At 27.7% G+C, this 23127-nt stretch overlaps 2 protein-coding genes across 3 annotated transcripts; both read left to right on the top strand.

Moving 5' to 3' along the window:
• Positions 1-4015: 4015 nt before the first annotated feature.
• On the top strand, positions 4016-6353 carry LOC150027346 (peroxidase A2-like). Its single transcript, XM_090303076.1, has 4 exons — positions 4016-4584; positions 4682-4873; positions 5402-5567; positions 5683-6353. The coding sequence occupies exons 1-4, from the start codon at positions 4339-4341 to the stop codon at positions 6162-6164; spliced, it is 1086 nt and encodes a 361-aa protein (XP_090159202.1). The 5' UTR covers positions 4016-4338; the 3' UTR covers positions 6165-6353.
• Positions 6354-10378: 4025 nt separating this feature from the next.
• On the top strand, positions 10379-19328 carry LOC137832040 (peroxidase E5). 2 transcript variants are annotated; one of them, XM_068640014.2, is made up of 4 exons: positions 10379-10729; positions 11415-11606; positions 11811-11976; positions 12060-12731. In XM_068640014.2, exons 1-4 carry the CDS (start codon positions 10520-10522, stop codon positions 12536-12538), a joined length of 1047 nt encoding a protein of 348 aa, XP_068496115.1. In that variant the 5' UTR covers positions 10379-10519; the 3' UTR covers positions 12539-12731. The 2 variants fall into 2 exon arrangements, with proteins under 2 accessions (XP_068496115.1, XP_090159203.1); XM_090303077.1 differs by lacking the exons at positions 11415-11606; positions 11811-11976; positions 12060-12731 and adding exons at positions 18040-18231; positions 18429-18594; positions 18684-19328 and having other exon boundaries at positions 10411-10729.
• Positions 19329-23127: the final 3799 nt, after the last annotated feature.

Raw genomic sequence — 23127 nt, 5'->3', positions numbered from 1 at the left:
TTAAACTGTTTATCTATTTTAATATTATAAAAAACGTGACGCATGCCGTACCCCATGTGGTTCTAGATATTCTTCATATCCAAACAAATCAGCAGACAATTTTAGAATAATGATTCAATCATACCAAAAATTATGTGTCTTACTGTCTCGCTAAAGGTCACCAGTTTTGAAGGACAAACCAAACCCATAAAGCTGGGTTCATTCTTTTACCACCACTCCAAGACAAGACGTTTATTAAATTAATATAAAGTTATAAGAAAAACTTTCTTGTAATGTGTAAGTTTTAGTTTCTATTATTTTTCATTTTAAATTATTTTAAGTATATTCAATAATCTTAGTAAAGAGTTTAGGCTAAGAATAAATTTATATACATCTTTCTCTCCTTAATTTAATTTATTGAGATTTTTTTAAAAACAAAACTGTGATAAACAGTATTTTGAATGTGACAATTAATATTAATAATGCTATCTACTTAAGATTAAAATATTAATATTGTTTGTAAAAGTAGAAAGAAAAAAAGTGAACAATAGCTAATATTCAACTATTGATACTAATAATAATATTTCAACATATTTGAATTTGAGTTGGGAACCTAAATCAATATGAAGTGGGTTTCAAGTAAAAGCAATATTTGATTCTCAAATTCTTAACAACTTTTTTTAGAGTTGTACTCGTAAAGATTGTCAAGATAAAAACTAAGTTGGTTTTAAATTTCATAGTCAAATTTTGAAAATTTAAAATGGAGAAATTTGACAGATCCAATGATTCCAATTTATGAGAGTTGAGATTCCACACGTTACGTAATGAATAAAGTCTAACATAAATGTGGAAAGATCAAGGCAAATTGTGTTGTTCTGATATTGTTTGCTGCATTTGTGTAAGTCATATCTTTCTCTTTCTCTGGGTGTTCATATCACTAACATCACTTTAGGTAAGAAAAAAAATATTAATGGGCAAAAGCATAAAGTGCAATACACCTATATCTGACAAATATATTAATGGAGAGGTTATATATATTGTCAGATAATATAGTCACACTAACTTTTTCTTAAAGTAATTGCACACATATTATGTAAAAAATACACAATAATAAAAAAAATCAGATAGATTTTTTTTAAGCATTATTAATTTATAAATATTTTTTAATTCAAATGTAATACGAAATAACTAATTAAGAAAATAATAGAAGAAAAAGCATAAATTCCTTGAGAAACAAATCAGTAACTAGGAAGGGAAAATCTCTCCCTCAGAAGTAGAATTAGAAGAGTATAATAATGAAGTCCTAAATTGTTGGTGTATGCTTTTTAAGAATTACAATAATTATATTTAAAATAATATACCACTTAAAAATTATTAAATAAAAATTAATTTTAAAAATAAAATATAGTTAGTTATTATATTGATTAAATTATATATTATTATAAAGACTAAGAATATTCTTATTTTTTACATTAATTTTTATTATTAATAAATAATTTTTAAAATAATATAAAGTTTAGACATCAATTTATAAATTATTTATTAGAAATAATTTAAAAATTAATAATAATTTTAATATTTAAAATAATATTTAATTTAGTTAATATAGTAATTAAATTTTTTATAAAATTGATTTTTATTGAATGATTGTTTTAGTAGTAATATTTGTATTGTATTATGTAATTTTACTTTGTAGTTAGAAGTGTGAAATGGAAATATGCACTTTGGAAAAGGAATAGGTTTTGATTGGAGACTTTGATAATTCATTCTATGTCATAATTAAAGTCATTGTCACTTCTTAACTATATTTAATATTTAAATATATTTAAAAGTGTAATAGTACATATGAGGACCCAATTAACATATTCACGAAATGTAGAAATAAAAATATTAAAAAATAAAAATTTCAATACAAAACTCGACCTATCAAACATATTATTTAATTCTTGACTAAGTCTATATAATGCATTTAAATCTTTCCAATAATAAGATTTCGGTTACATGCTGTATTAGTTGTCTCCTAAGACTAGATGAGTGAAATTAAAATTAAATAATAGTATTTGAGTTATTAATTTTTAATTTAATAATAAATATTTAATCTAACAATTATTATATTTAAAAACACAAATTTGAAAATTCAATAATAAAAATGTTGCAAATTTTAATTATCTTATTCATGATTCAAGTCACAATAATTTCATTTTACACTATGTTTCACTTTAGCCAATAGAAATAATACAATCAAATCTCTTCAAAATATTTCATAATATATAATATAAATATTAAATTATGATTTAATTTTATAGAATTTACGGTTAAAATCTATTTTTTAATATTATTTTAAAATCAAGTAAATTTAAAGTCTATTTTAAAAAAAAAATTATAAAATTTATCAGATCACCCGTTATCGAATTAGATGATAATAATTTTCTCTCATAAACCGAAAAATAAAAATCTAACACATTTTTTCCATTTATTTTACTTTTCATAAAGAAATATTGAGAGTGTATTTAATGTTGTCATGTTCCCAAATTTAATGAACAAAGAATGACAATAATTTAGATACATGGATAGTTCTTTGAAAAACAAATTTAAAATGCACCTATCAACTACTTAGAAACAAGAAATATGCCACCAAAGTATTTCATTATTGATACTGATTTTTATTAAGAGTTCTATTAATAAAAGAATTTATTTTTTATGAAAAAATTTCAAAAATTCATCTATGTAAACAAATTATTGAAAAACCTATCATTGATCGTTGAATCTGCTAGGAACTTAGTCTTAAAATTAAAAAAAAAAATTACTTTAATTTCCCTTTTTTATTTCTTCTAGACCCTCTGCACCAAATTTTCCAAAAGTAGTCCATACAGAGACAGGGACGCGTGGAAAATAAAAAGAAGTGCATTTTAGAAGTTTTTAGTTGCCTCTGAAAACGTGTTTTATGGAAGGTTCAACGTTTTTTCTTCATTCTTACTAACATTATTGCTTTCTATTTTTAGTCAAAAGTAATTTCTTAAACAGTGACACATTTCCTACATTTCAATGGTACTAACAAAAAATATATAATTTACCAACTAAAGAACCTTGCAATGCGCAGAAAAACATAACTTTTATGTGATTGAATACGATGTATACCCTCTCCAACACCACAAAAGTAAAAAGTTTTTTTCTTTTTTACTTTCTATATAAACTTTAATTTACATTTCAATCAAGATAAACAAAAAACAAATTTATATTCTCACAAAAAATACATATCCATACTGCATATTGCATATAAAAACATGCTTTTAATTTAAAGTATATTGAAAATAACAAACTTAAATTGATGTGTTTACAGATAAAACTTCATAAAAAGTAAAATTTGGTTTTAAGTTTTGAAAATAAACTTTATTACTAAATATGGCTTGTATTAATTTACAAATGGTTTTTTTATGTTGCAAAAATATATATTAGAGTCAATATTTTGAGTATCACCTCCGAGCAAACTTTATTGATGATCACGGCTTATAATTTAAGGATACTTATATAGAAACATATTTGGTATGATGTAATTACAAGGTTTGTTTTACATTATTTTTTTACTTAACTCTACAATTAATTGCTAAAAAAATAAGTTTTTCATGCATAATTTTGTACAATTAATTGCTAAAAAAAATAAGTTTTTCATTCGATATATATTTATTTGGTTAATAAGCGTATCAGTTTAATTTTGTTGGATATCCTACATTAATTATAAATAAATTTAGTTAGACTTAAAATTTACTCTATAATATCATAATCATTTATAATTTATTAAAGTTAGAATTTGTTGTATCATTGATTTTTAATAAAAAAAATATTAATATTGTAAACTTTGATAATGTTCATGAGTGGAAATGTTCCTTTTATTTGTAATGCAATGAAAGAGTGATTATTAGCGTTTTATGTTACACACAGTAATGGTTCTAATATTTAACCGAATTTCACTTATCCATTAACACGCCAGAGATTTTCCTCATGACAACATTAGAAATACATGATGTTCTTATTTCATGGTTCTTCGTTGGTGGTTTGAATTTTATTTCGTATCCAAGATAATCTTATTCAATCTTTACAAATGCTATAAAACTTTCATTTTCATCATTTAACCTATGTAATTTATTCAAAACTCAAACTCAAGTCTTATTTCACCTAATTTTATTTTTTAATTATATTATTTATACCAAATATATCTATCAGTTTTGTTGATAGGTAATCTCTATCGAAAAATCAGACTTATTATTCTTAGAGGTGTTTTTCTTTGAATTTCTCTTTTTCATTCACATGATGCTTAAAACCTTGTTAAAGATTATCTATAAATAGAAGCACCTGATCTGCATGTTCTTGCAGCAACAACATCAGAAAGAAAAAATGAATTCCCTTGGTCTCACTACTTTATGGTGTGTTGTGGTTGTGCTTGGAACACTACACTGCTCGTATGCACAACTAGATTCATCGTTTTACAATGTCACTTGTCCAAATGTGCATTCAATTGTATCTGATGTGCTCTCAAATGTTTCCGAATCTGATCCCCGCATGCTTGCAAGTCTCATCAGGGTCCATTTTCACGACTGTTTTGTTCAAGTAACTCTATTCTTCTTCATATCTTTATACCCAACTCTTTCTTCTTTTTATTTTTAAGAAAATCCTTGAATTGTATATATATTTATATGACTAACAGGGGTGTGATGCATCAATTCTTTTGAACGACACTGCTACGATTGTGAGTGAACAAACTGCAGCACCAAATAACAACAGCCTAAGAGGCTTGGATGTTGTGAATCAGATCAAGACAGCAGTAGAAAATGCTTGCCCTGGCATAGTTTCTTGTGCTGATATTCTTGCTCTTGCAGCTCAGACATCTTCTGTTCTGGTATCTGCATAATCATTTTCTTTTACACTTTATCACATTATGTGTATAATACCAAAGACTAAACTTTAAACAAATCAGAATTTATTTCTAATTTAAAATATGGTGTAAGTTTAAGTTATATGAAGTAGTGTTGCATGGAGGAAGATGTCTTTTTCTTCTTTCATTATAATTAAATGTTGGTGAACCTAAATTCAAACATTCTGCAATGACTTTATTCGAATTCACTTCACACTTTTCCTCATTGAGAAAAGTTTTAAATGTGATATATAGAAAAACAAAAGGGTACGTATAGAGGAATTTTCTGTATATAAGTATTTGCTATACTGTTAAAGTTTATGCGAAGTATATGTGTGAAAAATACTAAAAAGAGCTTATGCTGTTTAGTTTTTAGGCCAATTTGGTGGCAACATTTAAATTATGACTATGCTCATACATATTGGATCATTATTTAACATGAATAAAGAAAATAAGCATGAGATTAAACAAATCACTGTGAAGAACTTTTGTTAAAGTTTTGATATTTTGCAGGCTAAGGGTCCTAGTTGGGAAGTTCCATTGGGAAGAAGGGATAGTTTGACAGCAAATAAAACCCTTGCTGATCAAAACCTTCCTAGTCCTGTTTTTACACTTGATCAACTTATTGACGCATTTGCTAATCAGAACCTCACTGTCACTGATCTAGTTGCACTATCAGGTATGAATATTTTTAACATTTAATAAAAAAAATGTTTTCTGTGGTTTACACAGTGGAAAAATACTAAAGTCCTTTAATAGAAAAGGTATTCATGGTGAAAGTATTTGATTTTTAGGTGCTCATACAATTGGTAAGGCTCACTGCAATTCTTTTGTTGATCGATTATACAATTTTAACGTCAGTGACAACCCAGATCCTACTCTGAACACAACTCTCTTAGAATCATTGCGAGCAATTTGTCCCAGTGGAGGAGTAGGAACAAATCTCACTGATTTGGACTTAACTACTCCTCACACATTCGATTCCAAGTACTATTCCAACCTACAACTTCAAAATGGCTTGCTTGGGAGTGATCAAGTGTTGTTTAGCACAGCTGATGCAGAAACCATTCCTATTGTCAACAGTTACATTGACAATCAAACTCTTTTCTTTGAACATTTCATAGCGTCAATGATAAAAATGGGCAACATTGGAGTGTTAAAAAAACCAGAGGGAGAAATTCGAACGCAGTGCAATTTTGTGAATGCAAATTCTTCTGCATTTGCTACTTTCACCACCAGAGAATCATCACAAAATGGAATGGTTAGCTCAGTCTAAATAAATGGAGAAATATTACTGTGGAAAATGTTGAGATTAAAGGTATCAATAAAGAGTTTTATGTGTATGCAGCTTGTGCTGAATCATTTACACTCTACTCTGTATTCTACTTTTTATAGCTCTATATATGTGAACAAACTACACTACCTGCAGTCTTTTGAAGGTGAAATAAATCACACTTTTTTTTCATCTTAATTATGTTAAAAAAAACATAGTATCACTTTTAAGTCTATTAATTGTCGTTTTTCGCATTTAAATTTAATATAAGTCTATTAATGCCATTTTTATTGACAAAAATTTATTTTAGAATTATAAATAGTGTCATTAAGAATTATTATTTATAGTTTTACCAGTATCTTTTAAATAAAATTTAAATTTATGATATTAATTAATTTATTCATAATGTCAGAAGCATGAACTGTGCTTTCAATTTGAACAGGTGTTAACGAAGGTGAGTTAAGAGTATAGGTTGTGTGTTGGTATGAAAGAAACAAGGGAAATGAACAATTAATCGTGTTTCCAAATTCCAAGGCTATAGTGGAAAATTTCGTCACTCCAAATATTGAATGCGATTGGGAAAGGTTTGGATTCTAGCAACTACTTCACTTAGGACAAAAAATAGAACGATGCAACCAATTTTTTTTCATTATTGTGGGGCATTCAAGATGTATTTCCTATGTCCTCACTAGTATTAACATTATTTTTAGAATGTGTAGTTTTTAATTTATTCTTATAAAATTAATTTCTAAGATAAGGTTTTTAAATATTTATATATTATCATTTTATTTTATTTTTCATTACACCATTTTATGTTTATAATGAAATATATTGAATATAAAACTATATATTTATCATTCATTTAATTGGAATCAGATAATATATTTAACACATTGAGAATTAGATATCTTAAACTTGCTATTAGATGGTACAATAAGTTCAACAAACTTTATTATGATAAAATTGATATCATATTAAGAATTAAATTTTAAATTAAATTTAATTTAAAAAAATAGTAAGATAATATTTACACCTATTTATATATTATAAAATCTTATTTTCAATTAATATAAAAATTCCCTCATAATTAAAGTTAAAGTTTTTATTTATATCACAATCATGTTAATTAATAAGAATCAAGACATCAAATTTAAATAATTCAACTTTCTTTATATATTATATTTTGATCTACTTATTATAATGTAATTATATAATTGTTGAAGATTTTACGTGAATTAAAAATTAAATAAATTTATCTATATATATATATATTATAAATCAGTTTTGTAAAGATAAATTAATCTTAAAACTTTTAATATAATATTAGAGTCTATTTTAATAAAATTTATTGAACTTATCATCATATCATTTGTTATTTAATAAATTACTCACAAATATCTAGTTTAATACATGAAATGAATGTGTCTCACCGAAGATGTTAAATATTCTACGTTCATTATAATTTAGACTAATTTATATAGGACAAATTTCACCTTAAATCAATTTTGTAAATTTTAATAATAATTAAGATTGCATAACTCGTTTGTGTGTGCATGTTTTTTGGCATGAACTTTTTCTAATAATAATTAAGATAGCATAACTGAGTTTGTGTGTTCATGTTTTTGGCATGAGCTTTCATTTTTCATTTTAGTAGGTTATATCAGAGCTTTTGCATCGGAATTTTCTGTTTTATTTTATCATCATAGACTGTATACGATTTGAGTCATTTTATTTAGCTAGTTGTCTCAATATCTTGATATAATGATTATTAAAACTTTGGGTTGAGATCATTGCTTGTTGACCTGGTATTTAATTAAAAGCTTTCTGAAATTATGGTTTCATTCCCAATTTAATTTGGTGAGAATTCATGAAAAGTTAAAAGCTAATTTCTTCCTTGTTTGGGATGAGATCAGAAGATACTATAAATTTTTTTCATTAAACATTAAAAAAAAAATATGAAAATTAAAATTCTTTTTATTTATGATTATAATGTTATTTTTTAATTTTTTATTATATTATATTTTTAAATAAGTATTTTATTTATTTAAACATAATCAATTATAGAAAAACTTACTTCACAAATCAAGTGACAGTTTATTTTCCACAATAAAGACTTATGTATAGAAAAAAAACATTTTTTTTATGAAGGGAAAAAAGTAATTTAGATAATATTTCGTGTATTAAATGATAAAAAAAGTTAAAGGAATAAAATCGAACTTTATATATTTTATATTTTAGATGGAGAAAGGAAATATATTTTACTTTTTTATATTATATATGTGTATGTATATATATTTAATTTGAAATTCTAAAAAAATATCCGGATACCAAATACTCCTTGAATATATATTCATGAAAAGGTTTGGTATTTAAGAATTAACTAGTAAAACTGAATAATAAATTATTATCACAAATATATCTGGAGCTCAAATTAGGCTTTGTCCATTTGTTAAATCCAAACATAAATAATGAGGAAATTAGCCAATTAAAAAGTGGTACATGTGATAGAATTTTGGTACATATTATAAATAATAGTATATGTAACAACTCTTTCATATTTAAATGCCTAATTTATTAAAACAATCACGTGGGTGTGATCTAGTGAAAGTCTATCTCACTTTAGGTTTCAACAACTATATATGAAGGAGATAATAAAATAAATTATGGATAAGAAGATAAAAAAACGTGAACGATAAATAATACTAAAAAATATTATTTTGATAAGTTTAATAGTCTTATATAGGAGTCGAGTGAAGAATAATTTATATATATATATATTTTTTAATTTTTAAATCATTTTTTTAAAGATAAAATTATAATAAAATTCTGAGTTCTAAAATAACAATATCTCATATATAATAATTAATTATAATAATATTATTTTAATAAACTTAATGACAAAACTTCGAATTCCAAAATAATTAAAACACATACTTTAGTTGTTGAGAAGTTGAGATCAAAACATAATAATGATTCCATCCTTCTAAATGCAAATACTCCAAAATATATATATAAACAGAAAATAGAAAATTGTTTGCATTCCTACTCAACATTTGTGGGTGAAGTCTATAAACGATGATGCTACGTGCAAGACAAATTAGGGTTGAATGTTGAATAAAATAGTTACACTAGGCCACTATACTAATAATTAAATACAATAAATAGTTAATAACAACCCAAAATGGAGTGTGGCGAGTTTGAATATTTGCAAAATAATACTATTATAGAGATCACGTAACATTTATGTTAGAATGTTCAACTCAAATTATATATGGACCACTTTTTTAATCTAAAACAATTACACCCAAATACCTAAAGGATTTAGATTGTCCAACACACTATAAACTCAAGCATATAAAAACAATATTCATCATACTCTTTTAAATGTTTCACTACAACTATGTTAGATTTATTAGAAATCATAATTTTTTTATAGAGTTTAAATATGTCTCTAATTGTTTAATATTTTCTAATAAGACTTATTCAAAATGAACAAAATATTATAAGAACCAAAAGAAGTCAACATTTGAAGAACTAAAACAAAAGAAAAGAGAAAAAAAATTAAGGACCAAAAGAATAATATGTATATATTTCCGGGAAAACATATTTAAATTATTTTCAAGTCTAATTTTTATTTATTTTTATCGTAATTTCACTATTTTAAAAAAATTTAACTAATAACAAAGAAGATGCTAAAAATTATATTTATTCGCTTCTCAAAATAAAAAAATGCTAAGTACTTAGATTATTTTTTATTTGATAAAATCCATGTTTAATGAATGAAATTGGCAATAAACATTAGCAGTCTGCATGATAGTAAAATAATTTAATTTAACTATAAAAAGGGTGTAAAATTTATTTTAGATATATTTATCCAACATTTACTTTAAAATATAATTAAAAAATGAATGACTGAGAAGTCATGTTTAAGATCATCTTTAAAAATTTAACAGTAAAGAAAAATTACAGTACAAAACATGAAAATTAAAATTACAAAATGCAACACTTTTATATATATAATTTTTTGCAGTAATCGACAAGAGTTGACTCGGCAATAAATGAGTTGATTAAGAATTGCAACACGGTAAGCACCAGCATTGCACTTGGGCAAGTGGCTCTTAACATAATGTATGAAAAATAGTTAAATCATCATCTGGAAATAAAGAAATAATTTGTGTGAATCTTATGTTTAAAAATACATAGGTTTTGTACCAGATAACGTGTTGTTTCATATCACAGTTGAGGAGCAAGGGCATGTGCATTTGTAACTATAAATAAAGGGTGTAGCATTATGGTGTGTCTCATAATACAAGAACACGCAAAAACACACTTAAGGGGTTAGCATCTGAGGCATCAAAATGAGGTTTCTTTGTGTTGTGGTGATAGCAATGGTGATGCTTGGAGGGTTACCCTTCTCCTCAGAGGCACAATTAGACCCCTTCTTCTACAGGCATAGTTGTCCACATGTGCATCGTGTTGTGTTTAAAGTGGTAGAGAAGGTTTCAAAAAGGGATCATCGTATGCCTGCAAGTCTCATCAGGCTTTTCTTTCATGACTGTTTTGTTCAAGTATGTAAACTTTCTTATTCACCCTTCTTTGCATCACTTCAGATCATTCTTCAACTATGTGTTTAAATCAATGTTTTTACTTTTTTTTCAGTCAACATTTTTTTGTTATCAAAATTTGTATAATATAAGGATTTTACAGTTTTGAGAAATTCTATGATACACTAAAATAAAAAGTGTGTCCAAAATTATTCCATTTTTAGTTCAAAATTATAGAGAGAGAAAGACAGCTGCTTGTTTCATAGTAACTCTCGTTTTAAAATTCTTCGAGTCAAGTTAGATTTAAATATAAATTTTAACAGCGTCCGAAATTTTATTAAGTACTTGGTAAGAAATTTGTCTGATCACTTAATAATATTTTATTGTTTAACTTTGAGTTAAGTTAGATGTTACTTATGATATATAAAAATAATATATATATACATATACTTTTTCTAAGCATATCTTTAATAGGAATTTTTAAAAAAAATCTAAATCACTTTTCTTTACTTTTTGCAATTTTGTATAATTGTCTCAATGTAACATTATTTGTAAGAAAATAATACTCATTTTTTATCTTTATGTTTGACTTTTTTTAAATCTCCCATTAAATTTCTTCTAAGATTTTTTTTTTCATGTTAAAAAACTGATATTTTTAAAAATGAACAAGAAATAAAGTGTTTATGATGTTGATGGTTGTGGCATGCAGGGGTGTGATGCATCGGTTTTGTTGAACAACACTGCGACGATAGTGAGTGAGCAACAAGCTCTGCCAAACAACAACTCCTTAAGAGGTTTGGATGTGGTGAATGACATCAAGACAGCAGTGGAGAAGGTTTGTCCCAAAGTGGTTTCTTGTGCAGATATTCTTACCCTTGCAGCTGAAGTCTCTTCAGTTCTGGTACGTCTCATATCATAACTCACACACCAAACTTCTTTCCACCAAATTCAAGTTGTCCATGAAACAGTAACATGTAGAAATTTAGCCACATAAAGATTCAGTAACTATTCATGATGAAGTTCTTTGAATGTTCTTATTATTTTGGTCAACAATACTTTGTTTTAACCATCTTATACAAAAGTTTATATGATTTAATATTGTTAGGCTGGTGGGCCTTTCTTGAAATTTCCATTGGGAAGAAGGGATAGTTTGACAGCAAACAGAACCCTTGCCAATCAAAACCTTCCTTCTCCTTTCTCCACCCTCACTCAACTTAAAGATGCATTTGCTGTTCAAGGTCTTGACACTACTGATCTAGTTGCACTCTCAGGTAATGAAAATAACAAATGGAAAAACTCTTCAAAACTCACCATCTTTACTTTGGAAGAATTTATTTATGTGGTTCAATTTCAGGTGCTCATACATTTGGCAGAGCTCACTGCTTTTTCATTCTTGGCCGATTGTACAACTTCAGTGGTACTGGCAGACCCGATCCAACTCTTGACACTACTTACTTACAAGAATTGCGAAGAATATGCCCTCAAGGTGGACCTAACAATTTGGTGAATTTTGACCCAACCACTCCTGATATATTGGATAAAAACTATTACTCCAATCTTCAGGTTAAGAAGGGCTTGCTTCAGAGTGACCAATTGTTGTTCTCAACACCCGGTGCTGACACCATCAGCATTGTCAACAGGTTCAGTAGCAGCCAAAACGCTTTCTTTAATAGCTTTGCCACTTCAATGATAAAAATGGGAAACATTGGTGTTCTCACAGGGAAGAAAGGAGAAATAAGAAACCAGTGTAATTTTATTAACGCTAAATCTGTTGAACTTGATATGGGTAGTGTGACATCTGAATCAGAGGAGGGTTTGGTTGGATCAATATAGAGGAACTAGAACGAGTTATGTATAAACTTCAAATGGTGTGATTCATGGTCACTAATAAAGAGCTATAGCCACTTTATTAGCATAAAGTTCCCGCAGATATCTCTATTTCGTTCTGCCATCTATCATCTTTGTCTTTGTCGTATTTTGAACCATGTTGTGTTCTTAATATCAATTCATCTCTTTTTATCTCGTACCTTCTCTATTGCTTCTCTTCTTCCATTTTCAAATTCAGATAATTTGGTTAGTCGTTTTTGTAACATCTATCTATCACTCACCACTTGCTCTCGTGTAAAACTATTTATGATATGAAAACCACAACAGTAAGAAAAGAACGCTATAATCTTGAATGATAGAAAGAAAAAATAAATAGATGGTTTTTGAAGAAGAAAAAACTATTCATTATAAGTGTATTGAATTACAAAAGGTAAAAATTAAAAAGAGAAAAGAGAGGTAAAAACAAAATAGAGAAGCCTAAAAGAAAACGACTGAGACACAATGAAGAATAGACCATTCAACGAAACACGAGATAGATGATAATAATAAAATTAATTAGACGATCTAAAAACAAAGTTTATCATTATCAAAAGAAAACAAGTGAGACTACTAGATGATTTATTAGTATTATCTATCAGGACCATTAAAATATTATCAATTTTATATTCTGAATGTAAAATCCATAAGTTTCACCAAGGAATTTATAGAAATAATGGAAAGTTAACTCACTCAAATTATAAACTATGTATTTTCATAAACTGGAATCAATTTCATAAAAAGTTATATCAAAAGTAAAAAATAAAAGAATACAGGACTTTGTTAAGATAGACACGCGATAGAAAACAGAGAAAGGGTGGGAGTGGTTAATTATAGGTACAAGTATAAAATTGCTTAACAACTATTTGGAAATTAATTATGTTAGATATAATCTTAGAAAGGAGTGTGAAATTATGTTTCTACATATGTGGTATATATTTGATAGAATAGAATAATTCACCAAGCCTTGTCCTTGGATTACTATTTAATTATATTAAATCAATACAAATTTCAAATTTCACAACATAAATATCGCTACAAGTAATCAAATTATATTAATCATTCACTGTATATTTTTATTATAAAGGAATTTATAACTAATATTACAAATTCATATATAAATCATATAAACAAATAATAAAGTTAAAGTTTCGTTTAGAAACCCACTATAAAATTCTTCAAAATTTTCAAAAGTGTCTCAAATTCACACATATCTTTAAATCTATTAAGCTAATTATCCAAAAAAAAATATATTACGAATAAGAAAGTACTTAAACCACCATTTCATAACTTAACTTCCAAACATCAAATAAAACTACTAACTAAACTCAATATATATTTTAAAAGATAAACTTCTCCACAAAAAAAAAAAAATTGCAATCTTGAATCTACTGTTTCTTAGTCAATGAATTCAACTTTATTACTTGAATTGTCTCTAATCAACTTAATTGAACACTCGCGAATTTTGTACCAAGAATTTAATTTATTTTTTAAATTATGTACTCCTTAGTACATGAATGTTTTATTTAAAATAACAATAATTTATTACTTAATTTTTTGTCTTTAATTAAATTTTCATTTTTTCCATTTACATTATTATTGAATATTCGTATGCAAATAAACTATAGTATAAAAAATGCACTGATCTCGATAACTTAAAAAAACTTGTGTTTATTACACGTTGCTCTTGAATAGATAAAGTACACTAATGAAATACTTTTGATTTTAGATTATTTGACTAAAATGAAATAAAATACATCTGCGGAAAAATCCAAGCAAAAATGTCTAGGGGTTTAGGTCAAATCCTAACCGAAAGTTAGACAAAACTATATTAATTAATAATCAAATCAAAGTGTGGTTGTAGCACGATGTTCCTAGAATCACACAAACAAGACCCACAAAACTAGGGTTCATTTATTTATTTCATTCTCCAAGTTCGATGCTAGTTCAATAACTTTGATTTAATAATTCAATATGCTTTATTTAGAAATCATAAAGTAATTTCAATAAGTTGTATCCACAAAACTAGGGTACAACATATATAACTCTTTTTACTGAGGGGACAACTAAGATATAGATAAAATAATTAACAACTAATAGATAAAAAAAAAAATCCACATTCCAACCATCATATAAATAAATAAGTGAAGATAATTTACAAATTCAAAATCGTTTATTTCTTAATCTCATGCTTTGTCAAATTTTTTTAAGAAAAATCCGAGAAGATTTGACACCAATAAATCATAAATATTTCATATAAGAAAAAATAAATATACAATCTCTAACTCAAAAAATCTTAAAATAATGAATATCTAATTTTTTTTTTTTTACATACTACTCTTTAAGTTTATTTCTGAAAATAAATTTACACTTATACCCCTAATATTTTTCACTATGACATTTTAGGAGAGTTTATATCTTATATTTATTAAATCTTAATAGATTATCACAATCATGATATATTTATAAGTGGTATCATGTGAAGATTGAGTGGGAACATGAACACATTAGAATCATATAACACACTATGACATTATTGATATCTTGGTATTAGGATCATATAACACACTATGACATTATTGATAGCTTGGTAACTTAAAGTTTGAACATTTCTTATGCGAAAACATTGTCCTATCTTGTTTAATCATAGTAATTACTGTCATCCCTTTTAGAGTAAATGTAGTAAACATATTTGGCACATGTACCTAATATACAAAGCACAAACACTCTTAAACCCTAGTTTCTTCCTGTGTGTTCCTCTCTTCTAAAAAACCCTACAAACACTCTGTATCACATGCAGACCTCTGTATCATCACCCACTGACGCAATCACTTTCTTCCCTTTGTATAGTTGCATGGCCTCGTAATAGATTCTTACCACAGTGGTGGAAACCTTCACATCGTGGTCCTACTTTATTTTGCCTGCATAGTTCTGTTGTATGCACCTCCTCCTATTCACTTTTCGTCCAATCTGTTTTCGCAGCCTGACCCATCACACCTTCACACCCTTATGCCATCATGGTGCTGCCCAGAGCCTAACGTCTACTGCTGGAACACCAGTCCCTTCATTCCTACGTAGGATACTGCCTTGTCCTCCTCTTTCAAAGTCACCCCTGTATCTTTGGCTTGCGATAAGCCTTCTTTCCCTGAAAAGGAAAACTACCTTCCTAACCTTTCATCTAAGTCATTGAGCCATACATTCAAGCATAACCTGGTTGTACAGATACATGCAACACCTACAAATGCCGAGATAGAAAGCGATTTTGATGAAGATGGCTTCTTCGACGTCGACGACGGCTCCGATGAGGACCAGGAGGAAGAAACAGGCGCGGAAGAGAATTGGGCAGAAAGAGAAGGAGTTGGGAATTTAGAAACAGAAATGATACACAACCATGATAGTTGGATATAAAAAACTATTAAAATAATAGTATATTGTAATGTGATTATATAAAAAAATAAATATATCATTACCCATTCAAAAAGCAAATGAATAATAGATACTAGATGGGGTACTTGCCGAAGCAATAAGTAAATAATAGAAAAGCAAATGGAATAATTACTTTTTTTTAACGTGGGAACCTTCCTGAGCTTGAGAATAAAATCCACGGAACCTGTCTTTATCACTTTAGATCATTCTTCAACTATGTGTTTAAATCATTGTTTTTACTTCTTTTCGTGTCAAGGTATTTTTTGTTATCAAAATTTGTATAATATAAGGATTTTACACTTTTGAGAAATTCTATGATACACTAAAATAAAAAACGTGTCCAAAATTATTCCATTTTTAGTTCAAAATTATAGAGAGAGAAAGACAGCTGCTTGTTTCATAGTAACTCTCATTTTAAAATTCTGAGTCAAGTTAGATTTAGATATAAATTTTAAAAATTTCCTAAATTTTATTTAAGTACTTGGTAAGAAATTTTTTCTTATCACAAGATACTATCACAATCACAAGATACTACAAGAAAAATCCACTTTAGCTTCCAACAAAAAGTGAGGGCTATAAAAAAGAAGCTACTAGCAAGGCTGAAGTCTATTCAAGTTAGACAAAAAAGTAAATGTCAAACATTGTGTCCACAATGGATATCTTTAACTCACACTAAAAATTATTAAAATAATAATAATAAGTTAACATCTAGACTGAAGACACAAAGTAAATACAATGAAAAAAAAAATGACAGAATAATATTGAGTCTAGAATATGGACACAAAATGGATGTAAGTTAAAAATTATTAAAATAATAATAAGTTAGTGTCTAGAATGTGGACACAAAGTGATGCAATAAAAAAGTAAGTTGCAGAATGATACTGCGTCGAAAATGGGGACAAAAAATTGATGTAAGTTAATATTTTATTAAATTTAGCGTAGGTTTAGACGACACTAATATTTGTTTCCCGGGTAGTGTCTCCAATAACCACAATTTACTCACATTTGCTTTCTCACGTAGTGTTCCAATGGTGACACTAAGTTTAATTATTGTTGGAGATCCCACATCTATTAGATATTAGGACATTTCATATAAGTGGGTGTAAACCTCACCTTATAAGTTGGTTTTATAAGGTTGACTTATGCTTAAAGTCCACTTCTTAATATGATATCAGAGTCATCTCAAGCCTAGCAATTATTTGTTGGGCTTATCAGGTCACCTACTATCGTGTGTTGTTGGAGATCTCACATCGACTATAGATTAAGACCATTTCATAGTATATAAGTAGGCAGAAAGACTTAAAGTCCACTTCTTAATAATTATTTAATTTTATAGTCATTTTAGTGTCCCATAAACCTACATTATAGTTAAATAATATATTTTTCTTTATGTAAGCTTAACCAACACTACCTTGTAAATTTGTGTCCCATTAGAGGTCATCTCTAATGCATAGTCACCAAAACATTAGCTTCCATTTCTATTGGACCGCTAAGCTCAGACTAATCCTATGTATAGTCTCTTTTTTGCTCTTTGTATCGCTCTTTTAGAGACTCTATCATCATTATTTTTTGTAATGATAATATTTTATTGTTTAATTTTGAGTTAAGTTAGATGTTACACGGATGATGAACGTAATAATAATATATATATATAATTAAGATAAACTTTTCTAAGCATATCTTTAATAGGAATTTCTTAAAAAAATTCTAAATCACTTATTTTTAGTATTTGCAATTTCGTATAATTGTCTCAATGTAACATTATTTTTTAGAAAATAATACTCAATTTTTCTCTTATACGAAGAAATTTTAAATTATTACAAGAAACTCATATTTTTTAAAATTTTTATTTTAATCCCGTTATGTTTTAAATAAATTCTATTTAGAATTATGTTTGACTTTTTTAAAATCTTCCATTAAATTTCTTCTAAGATTTGATTTTGTTTTCATGTTAAAAAAAAGCATTTAATTAAAAGGCAACACCTGATATTTTGAAGAATGAACAAGAATAAAGCGATTATGCTGTTGCTGGTTGTGGCATGCAGGGGTGCGATGCATCGATTTTGTTGAACAACACTGCGACGAGAGAGAGTGAGCAACAAGCTCTGCCAAACAACAACTCAATAAGAGGTTTGGATGTGGTGAGTGACATCAAGACAACAGTGGAGAAGGTTTGTCCCAAAGTGGTTTCTTGTGCAGATATTATTGCCCTTGCAGCTGAAGTCTCTACTATTCTGGTACGCCTCATAACTCACACCAAACTTCTTTCCACCAAATTCAAGTTGTCCATGAAACAGTAACATGTAGAAATTTAGCCACATAAAGATTCAGTAACTATTCATGATGAAGTTCTTTGAATGTTCTTATTATTTTGGTCAACAACACTTTGTTTTAACCATCTTATACAAAAGTTTATATGATTTGATATTGTTAGGCTGGTGGGCCTTCCTTGAAAATTCCATTGGGAAGAAGGGATAGTTTGACAGCAAGCACAACACTTGCCAATCAAAACCTTCCTTCTCCTTCCTCCACCCTCACTCGACTTAAAGAAGCATTTGCTGTTCAAGGTCTGGACACTACTGATCTAGTTGCACTCTCAGGTAATGACAATAATAAATGGAAAAACTCTTCAAAATTCACCATCTTTAATTACTTTGGAACAATTTTATCTTATGTGATTCAATTTCAGGTGCTCATACATTTGGCAGAGCTCACTGCTCTTTAATCCTTGATCGCTTGTACAACTTCAATTTTACTGGCAAACCTGATCCAACTCTTGACACTGCTTACTTACAAGAATTGCGAAAAATATGCCCTCAAGGTGGACCGAACAATTTGGTGAATTTTGAACCAACCAATCCTGATAAATTCGATCTAAACTTTTACTACAATCTTCAGAATAAGATGGGCTTGCTTCAGAGTGACCAAGTGTTGTTCTCAACACCTGGTGCTGACACCATCAACATTGTCAACAACTTCAGTAGCAACCAAAACTCTCTCTTTAATAGCTTTGCCACTTCAATGATAAAAATGGGAAACATTGGTGTTCTCACCGGGAAGGAAGGAGAAATAAGAAAACACTGTAATTGGACTAACGCTGAATCTGTTGAACTTTATATGGGTAGTGTGACATCTGAATCAGAGGAGGGTTTGGTTGGATCAATATAGATGAACTAGAACGAGTTATGTATAAACTTCATGTATTATTAGCCACTTTATTAGCATAAAGTGCCGCAGCTAACTCTATTTCGTTCTGCCATGTATCATCTTTGTCTTTGTGGCATTTTGAACCATGTTGTGTTCTTAATATCAATTCCTCTCTTTTTATCTCTTACCTTGTTTTCAAAAATAACGTAACCGTCCAAAAACAACAACAAAAATAAACATTTTATCAATTTTATATACTCAATTATAATTCTTTTTTCTCTTTACATTTGTGTTAAGTTGTTATAAACTATGTATTTTCATAAAGTGGAATCAAGTTCATAAAAAGTTATTTCAAAAGCCAAATAAAAGAATACAGAACTTTGTTAAGATAGACACACGCTAGAAAACAGAACAAGGGTGGGAGTAGTTAATTATAGATAGAAATATAAAATTGCCTAATAACTATTTGCAAATTAATTATAATCGAAGCAAGGAGTGTGAATTAATAATGCTTGTGTTTATTACACGTTGCTCTTGAATAGATAAAGTACATTAATGAAATACTTTTGATTTTAGATTATTTGACTAAAATGAAATAAAATACATCTGCGGAAAAATCCAAGCAAAAATGTCTAGGGGTTTAGGTTGAAATCCTAACTGAAAGTTAGATAAATCTATATTAATTAATAATCAAATCAAAGTGTGGTTGTAGCACGATGTTTCTAGAATCCCAATTTGTACCAACTGTGCATGCACACAAACAAGACCCACAAAATTAGGGTTCATTTATTTATTTCATTCTCCAATGCTCGTTCAATGACTTTGATTTAATAATTATATGGTTTACTTAGAAATCATAAAGTTATTTAAATAAGTTGTACCCACAAAACTAGGTTACTGAGGGGACAACTAATATAGATACAGATACAATAATTGATTTAGGTCAGATTTTCTAATCCATCTTAATTTATTTATTTTTAAATAATAGTTTTCATGTTAGGCATCACTATGCCACTTAAGATCTCAGCTAGACTGACACCTCAAGTAACAACAATCATTTACCATCACCTGAAAAAAGTATTATTAAACAAAAGAAAAAAGAAAAAGAAAAAATACAAAAATACGGGAGGACTAGACCAAAACTCATATGTTAACAAAAATGATACATAGGTAGACTATACCTATTCATAAAGAATTCTAAGAACAGACAAGGTGGAAGCCTATTATACCAAAGAAAAGATTCTCTATGAAAAAATCCTAAATTAGCCAACTTATCAGCACACGCATTTCCTTCACGAAAAGTATGAGTAACCGTAAACCTAATTTTTCCACAGTAATTAAGACAAACATTCCATCGATTACAAAGCATCCAAGGAACATTTGTCCTAACAGTAAACGCAGCACAAACCAAAGCAGAATCACATTCCAGCCAGACATTAGTAAGCCCCATCTTTTGAGCTTCCTCCATAGCATGTATAACCCCATAAAACTCAGCAACCAGAGCAGTCTGAACTTCAAGAAACGCAGAAAAAGCTCCAATAAATTCCTCCATACTCCCACGAAAAATACCTCCGCAAGTAGCAAGACCAGGATATCCCCTAGCAGCCCCATCAATGTTAATTTTAACTCAGGCTGGTGAAGGAAACTCTCATCTAACAGGAAGAGGACGTAGAACTTTACCAGTACGAGTGTTAATACCAAAAAACTTTAGCACATTGAAATCAAACATGTCATTCTTCATTGAAGCTTTAGACGAATTACCCACTAGACAAGTTAAGTCTTTAATAACCAAAATAGCCCTAGAAATCTCAATCTTATCCTGAAAACGAGCATAATTTCTCATACGCCATATCATCCAAATAGAAAAAGTTATCACAGCTAGCTTAATTAATTTAACCAACGGACTACCATCACTCTTAATAAAAGAAAGAAGATCATCCTTATTAGAGAAATGATAAGTATGAAAAATGTGTTGAACCCAACTCCAAATACGCAAAACATTAGCACATTTATGAATGAGACTATATCAATAATGAGTGGTATCATCAAATCAACACATTTATGATTTTATATGATACGATAATAGATAATTGGATCATTTTAACTTATTTTATAAAATCAACTTATAAAATGAAATTTATATTAATTATATATTATAAAATATTATTATCTCTAATCAACTTGATATCTTTAAAATTTAAAAAAAAAATACAAAATATTTGTTCATATTAAAGAAATTAAAGTAACGTTACCCAACAATATTTAAGTAATTTTAATCAATAAAGAAGATGGATGGTGGTCAAATAAACTTTATCACGTGATGACTAATATGATATTAGTAATATCCAGTGTTGGTGGGATCTTGTTTAGAAAGTAGAAAAACTGTCACATGAAACCATTATTAGTGTATTTTGTGAATAAAATGAAAAAGTGGTCAAATTGTAATTAAATAAAAAAATGGAGATTGATGTATAAATGTTAAAATGGTTTGGTAAAAGCAAAAGTAGAGAGAAGTTACTAGAAGGGGCATGGGATGATTTTATTGACCAAAAGGAGCATTGAAAAAACAATGTTTGGAAAACCAATGTATTCAGAATTGAGAAGGTCCCACGTTTACATGTTACTGTTTCATCACTCGTCCTTTCAAAAGCATGGTAGTTGGCATACACCTTTACTTTTAAGGTTTAATAATGGCTGACCTTATCTTTTGTCCAATACAAAAATATGTCAGGGACAAGATTCAAGTCTAATTTTTTATTTATTTTACAGTATTATTAAAATAAAAATTAATTTTTAGAAATCAAAATAATTAGTTGTAATAGTAATTAAATTAAATTTTAGAAACTAAAAAAAATTGGTTTTTAAATTAGTTTGTATTATTGTTAAATAGTTTTTAAATTGGTATCTAATTAGTAATCAAGGTTTTAGAAATCAAATTTAGAAATTAAATAATTGGTAGTTAAAAGTTTGGTTGCTAATTAAATACCAAGAAACTATTTAACAATAATAGAAATTAATTTAGAAACCAATTTTTTATTTAGTTTCTAAAATGGTCTCTAATTTAGTTATTATTATAACTAATTATTTTTTGTTTCTAAAAATTGGTTTCTATTTCATGATTTTCTTGTAGTGAAAAATCATTTTAAAATTATTAGTCAGGTTTATTAGATATTCAACAACTTAAGATTTTGAACTATCTACATTTAATATATTTACTTCAAAATGTAATTACATTGTGGATCTTTTGAAAGGATTTATTAAAATAATTCAACATCAATAAATTTTGAGGAAACTATATAAAATATTATTGTACTGGTTGGACCAGATGGTTTCAGGATTTTTTAGTATCCGGTACCAACCGACTGAAATGTTTAGATGCATTAAGATCAAAGGATAATTAACAAAATTAAACGTAAAAAAGTTAGGTAATACGTTCTTTATTATTATTCATATACTAATTTCGATCCAACAGTAACCGAACTCATAACCATCACAACTGAATAAATAGGTACAACAACCAAGGCAAATGTATATCATTATTGCATATTTGTTGCACCAAAGCATTTTTTGTAGGTGTCCTCACAACTAAGAGCTAAAAGTATAGAGCAAGGAGTGGAGGAAAGAAGAGAAATTCGACTGAAACAAAGGAGTCAATAAGGTAAAGAACGAAGAAAGATAATGACAAACGATCGAAGTGAAGGAACTAATAGTTTAAGCATTAAAAATTCCTCTAAATTCCTTCATACAAGAACAATTATGATACTATTTTTTAATATTTAGATTTGAAAAGAGAGTTAATATTTAATTAAAAAGATTTAGATTCAATAACAATATACAAAACAATTCATATAGAGATGTATCATTTTTAATCACTAGTACAAAATAGCTTATTAACGATAGTTAAAAAAATTATATAAAGATGGTTTCCGAATTTTTATTATTGCAAATATCGTTATAAATCAATTGTTTAAAACGATAATTATAAA

This window comes from Phaseolus vulgaris, chromosome 6, assembly GCF_051622355.1.
Source record: "Phaseolus vulgaris cultivar YP4 chromosome 6, ASM5162235v1, whole genome shotgun sequence".
Lineage (NCBI taxonomy): Eukaryota > Viridiplantae > Streptophyta > Magnoliopsida > Fabales > Fabaceae > Phaseolus > Phaseolus vulgaris.
Note: the sequence above shows the minus strand (reverse complement) of the source record. Positions and strands in the feature narration are given on the sequence as shown.

Excerpts from the sequence above, each read along its gene's own strand:
- LOC150027346 (XM_090303076.1), top strand. The coding sequence starts at position 4,339 with ATGTTCTTGCAGCAACAACATCAGAAAGAAAAAATGAATTCCCTTGGT. Across the intron at positions 4,585-4,681 it reads TTCACGACTGTTTTGTTCAA|GGGTGTGATGCATCAATTCT; the intron begins GTAACTCTATTC and ends TATGACTAACAG. Across the intron at positions 5,568-5,682 it reads TGATCTAGTTGCACTATCAG|GTGCTCATACAATTGGTAAG; the intron begins GTATGAATATTT and ends TTTGATTTTTAG.
- LOC137832040 (XM_090303077.1), top strand. The coding sequence starts at position 10,520 with ATGAGGTTTCTTTGTGTTGTGGTGATAGCAATGGTGATGCTTGGAGGG. Across the intron at positions 10,730-18,039 it reads TTCATGACTGTTTTGTTCAA|GGGTGCGATGCATCGATTTT; the intron begins GTATGTAAACTT and ends TGTGGCATGCAG. Across the intron at positions 18,232-18,428 it reads CTGAAGTCTCTACTATTCTG|GCTGGTGGGCCTTCCTTGAA; the intron begins GTACGCCTCATA and ends TGATATTGTTAG.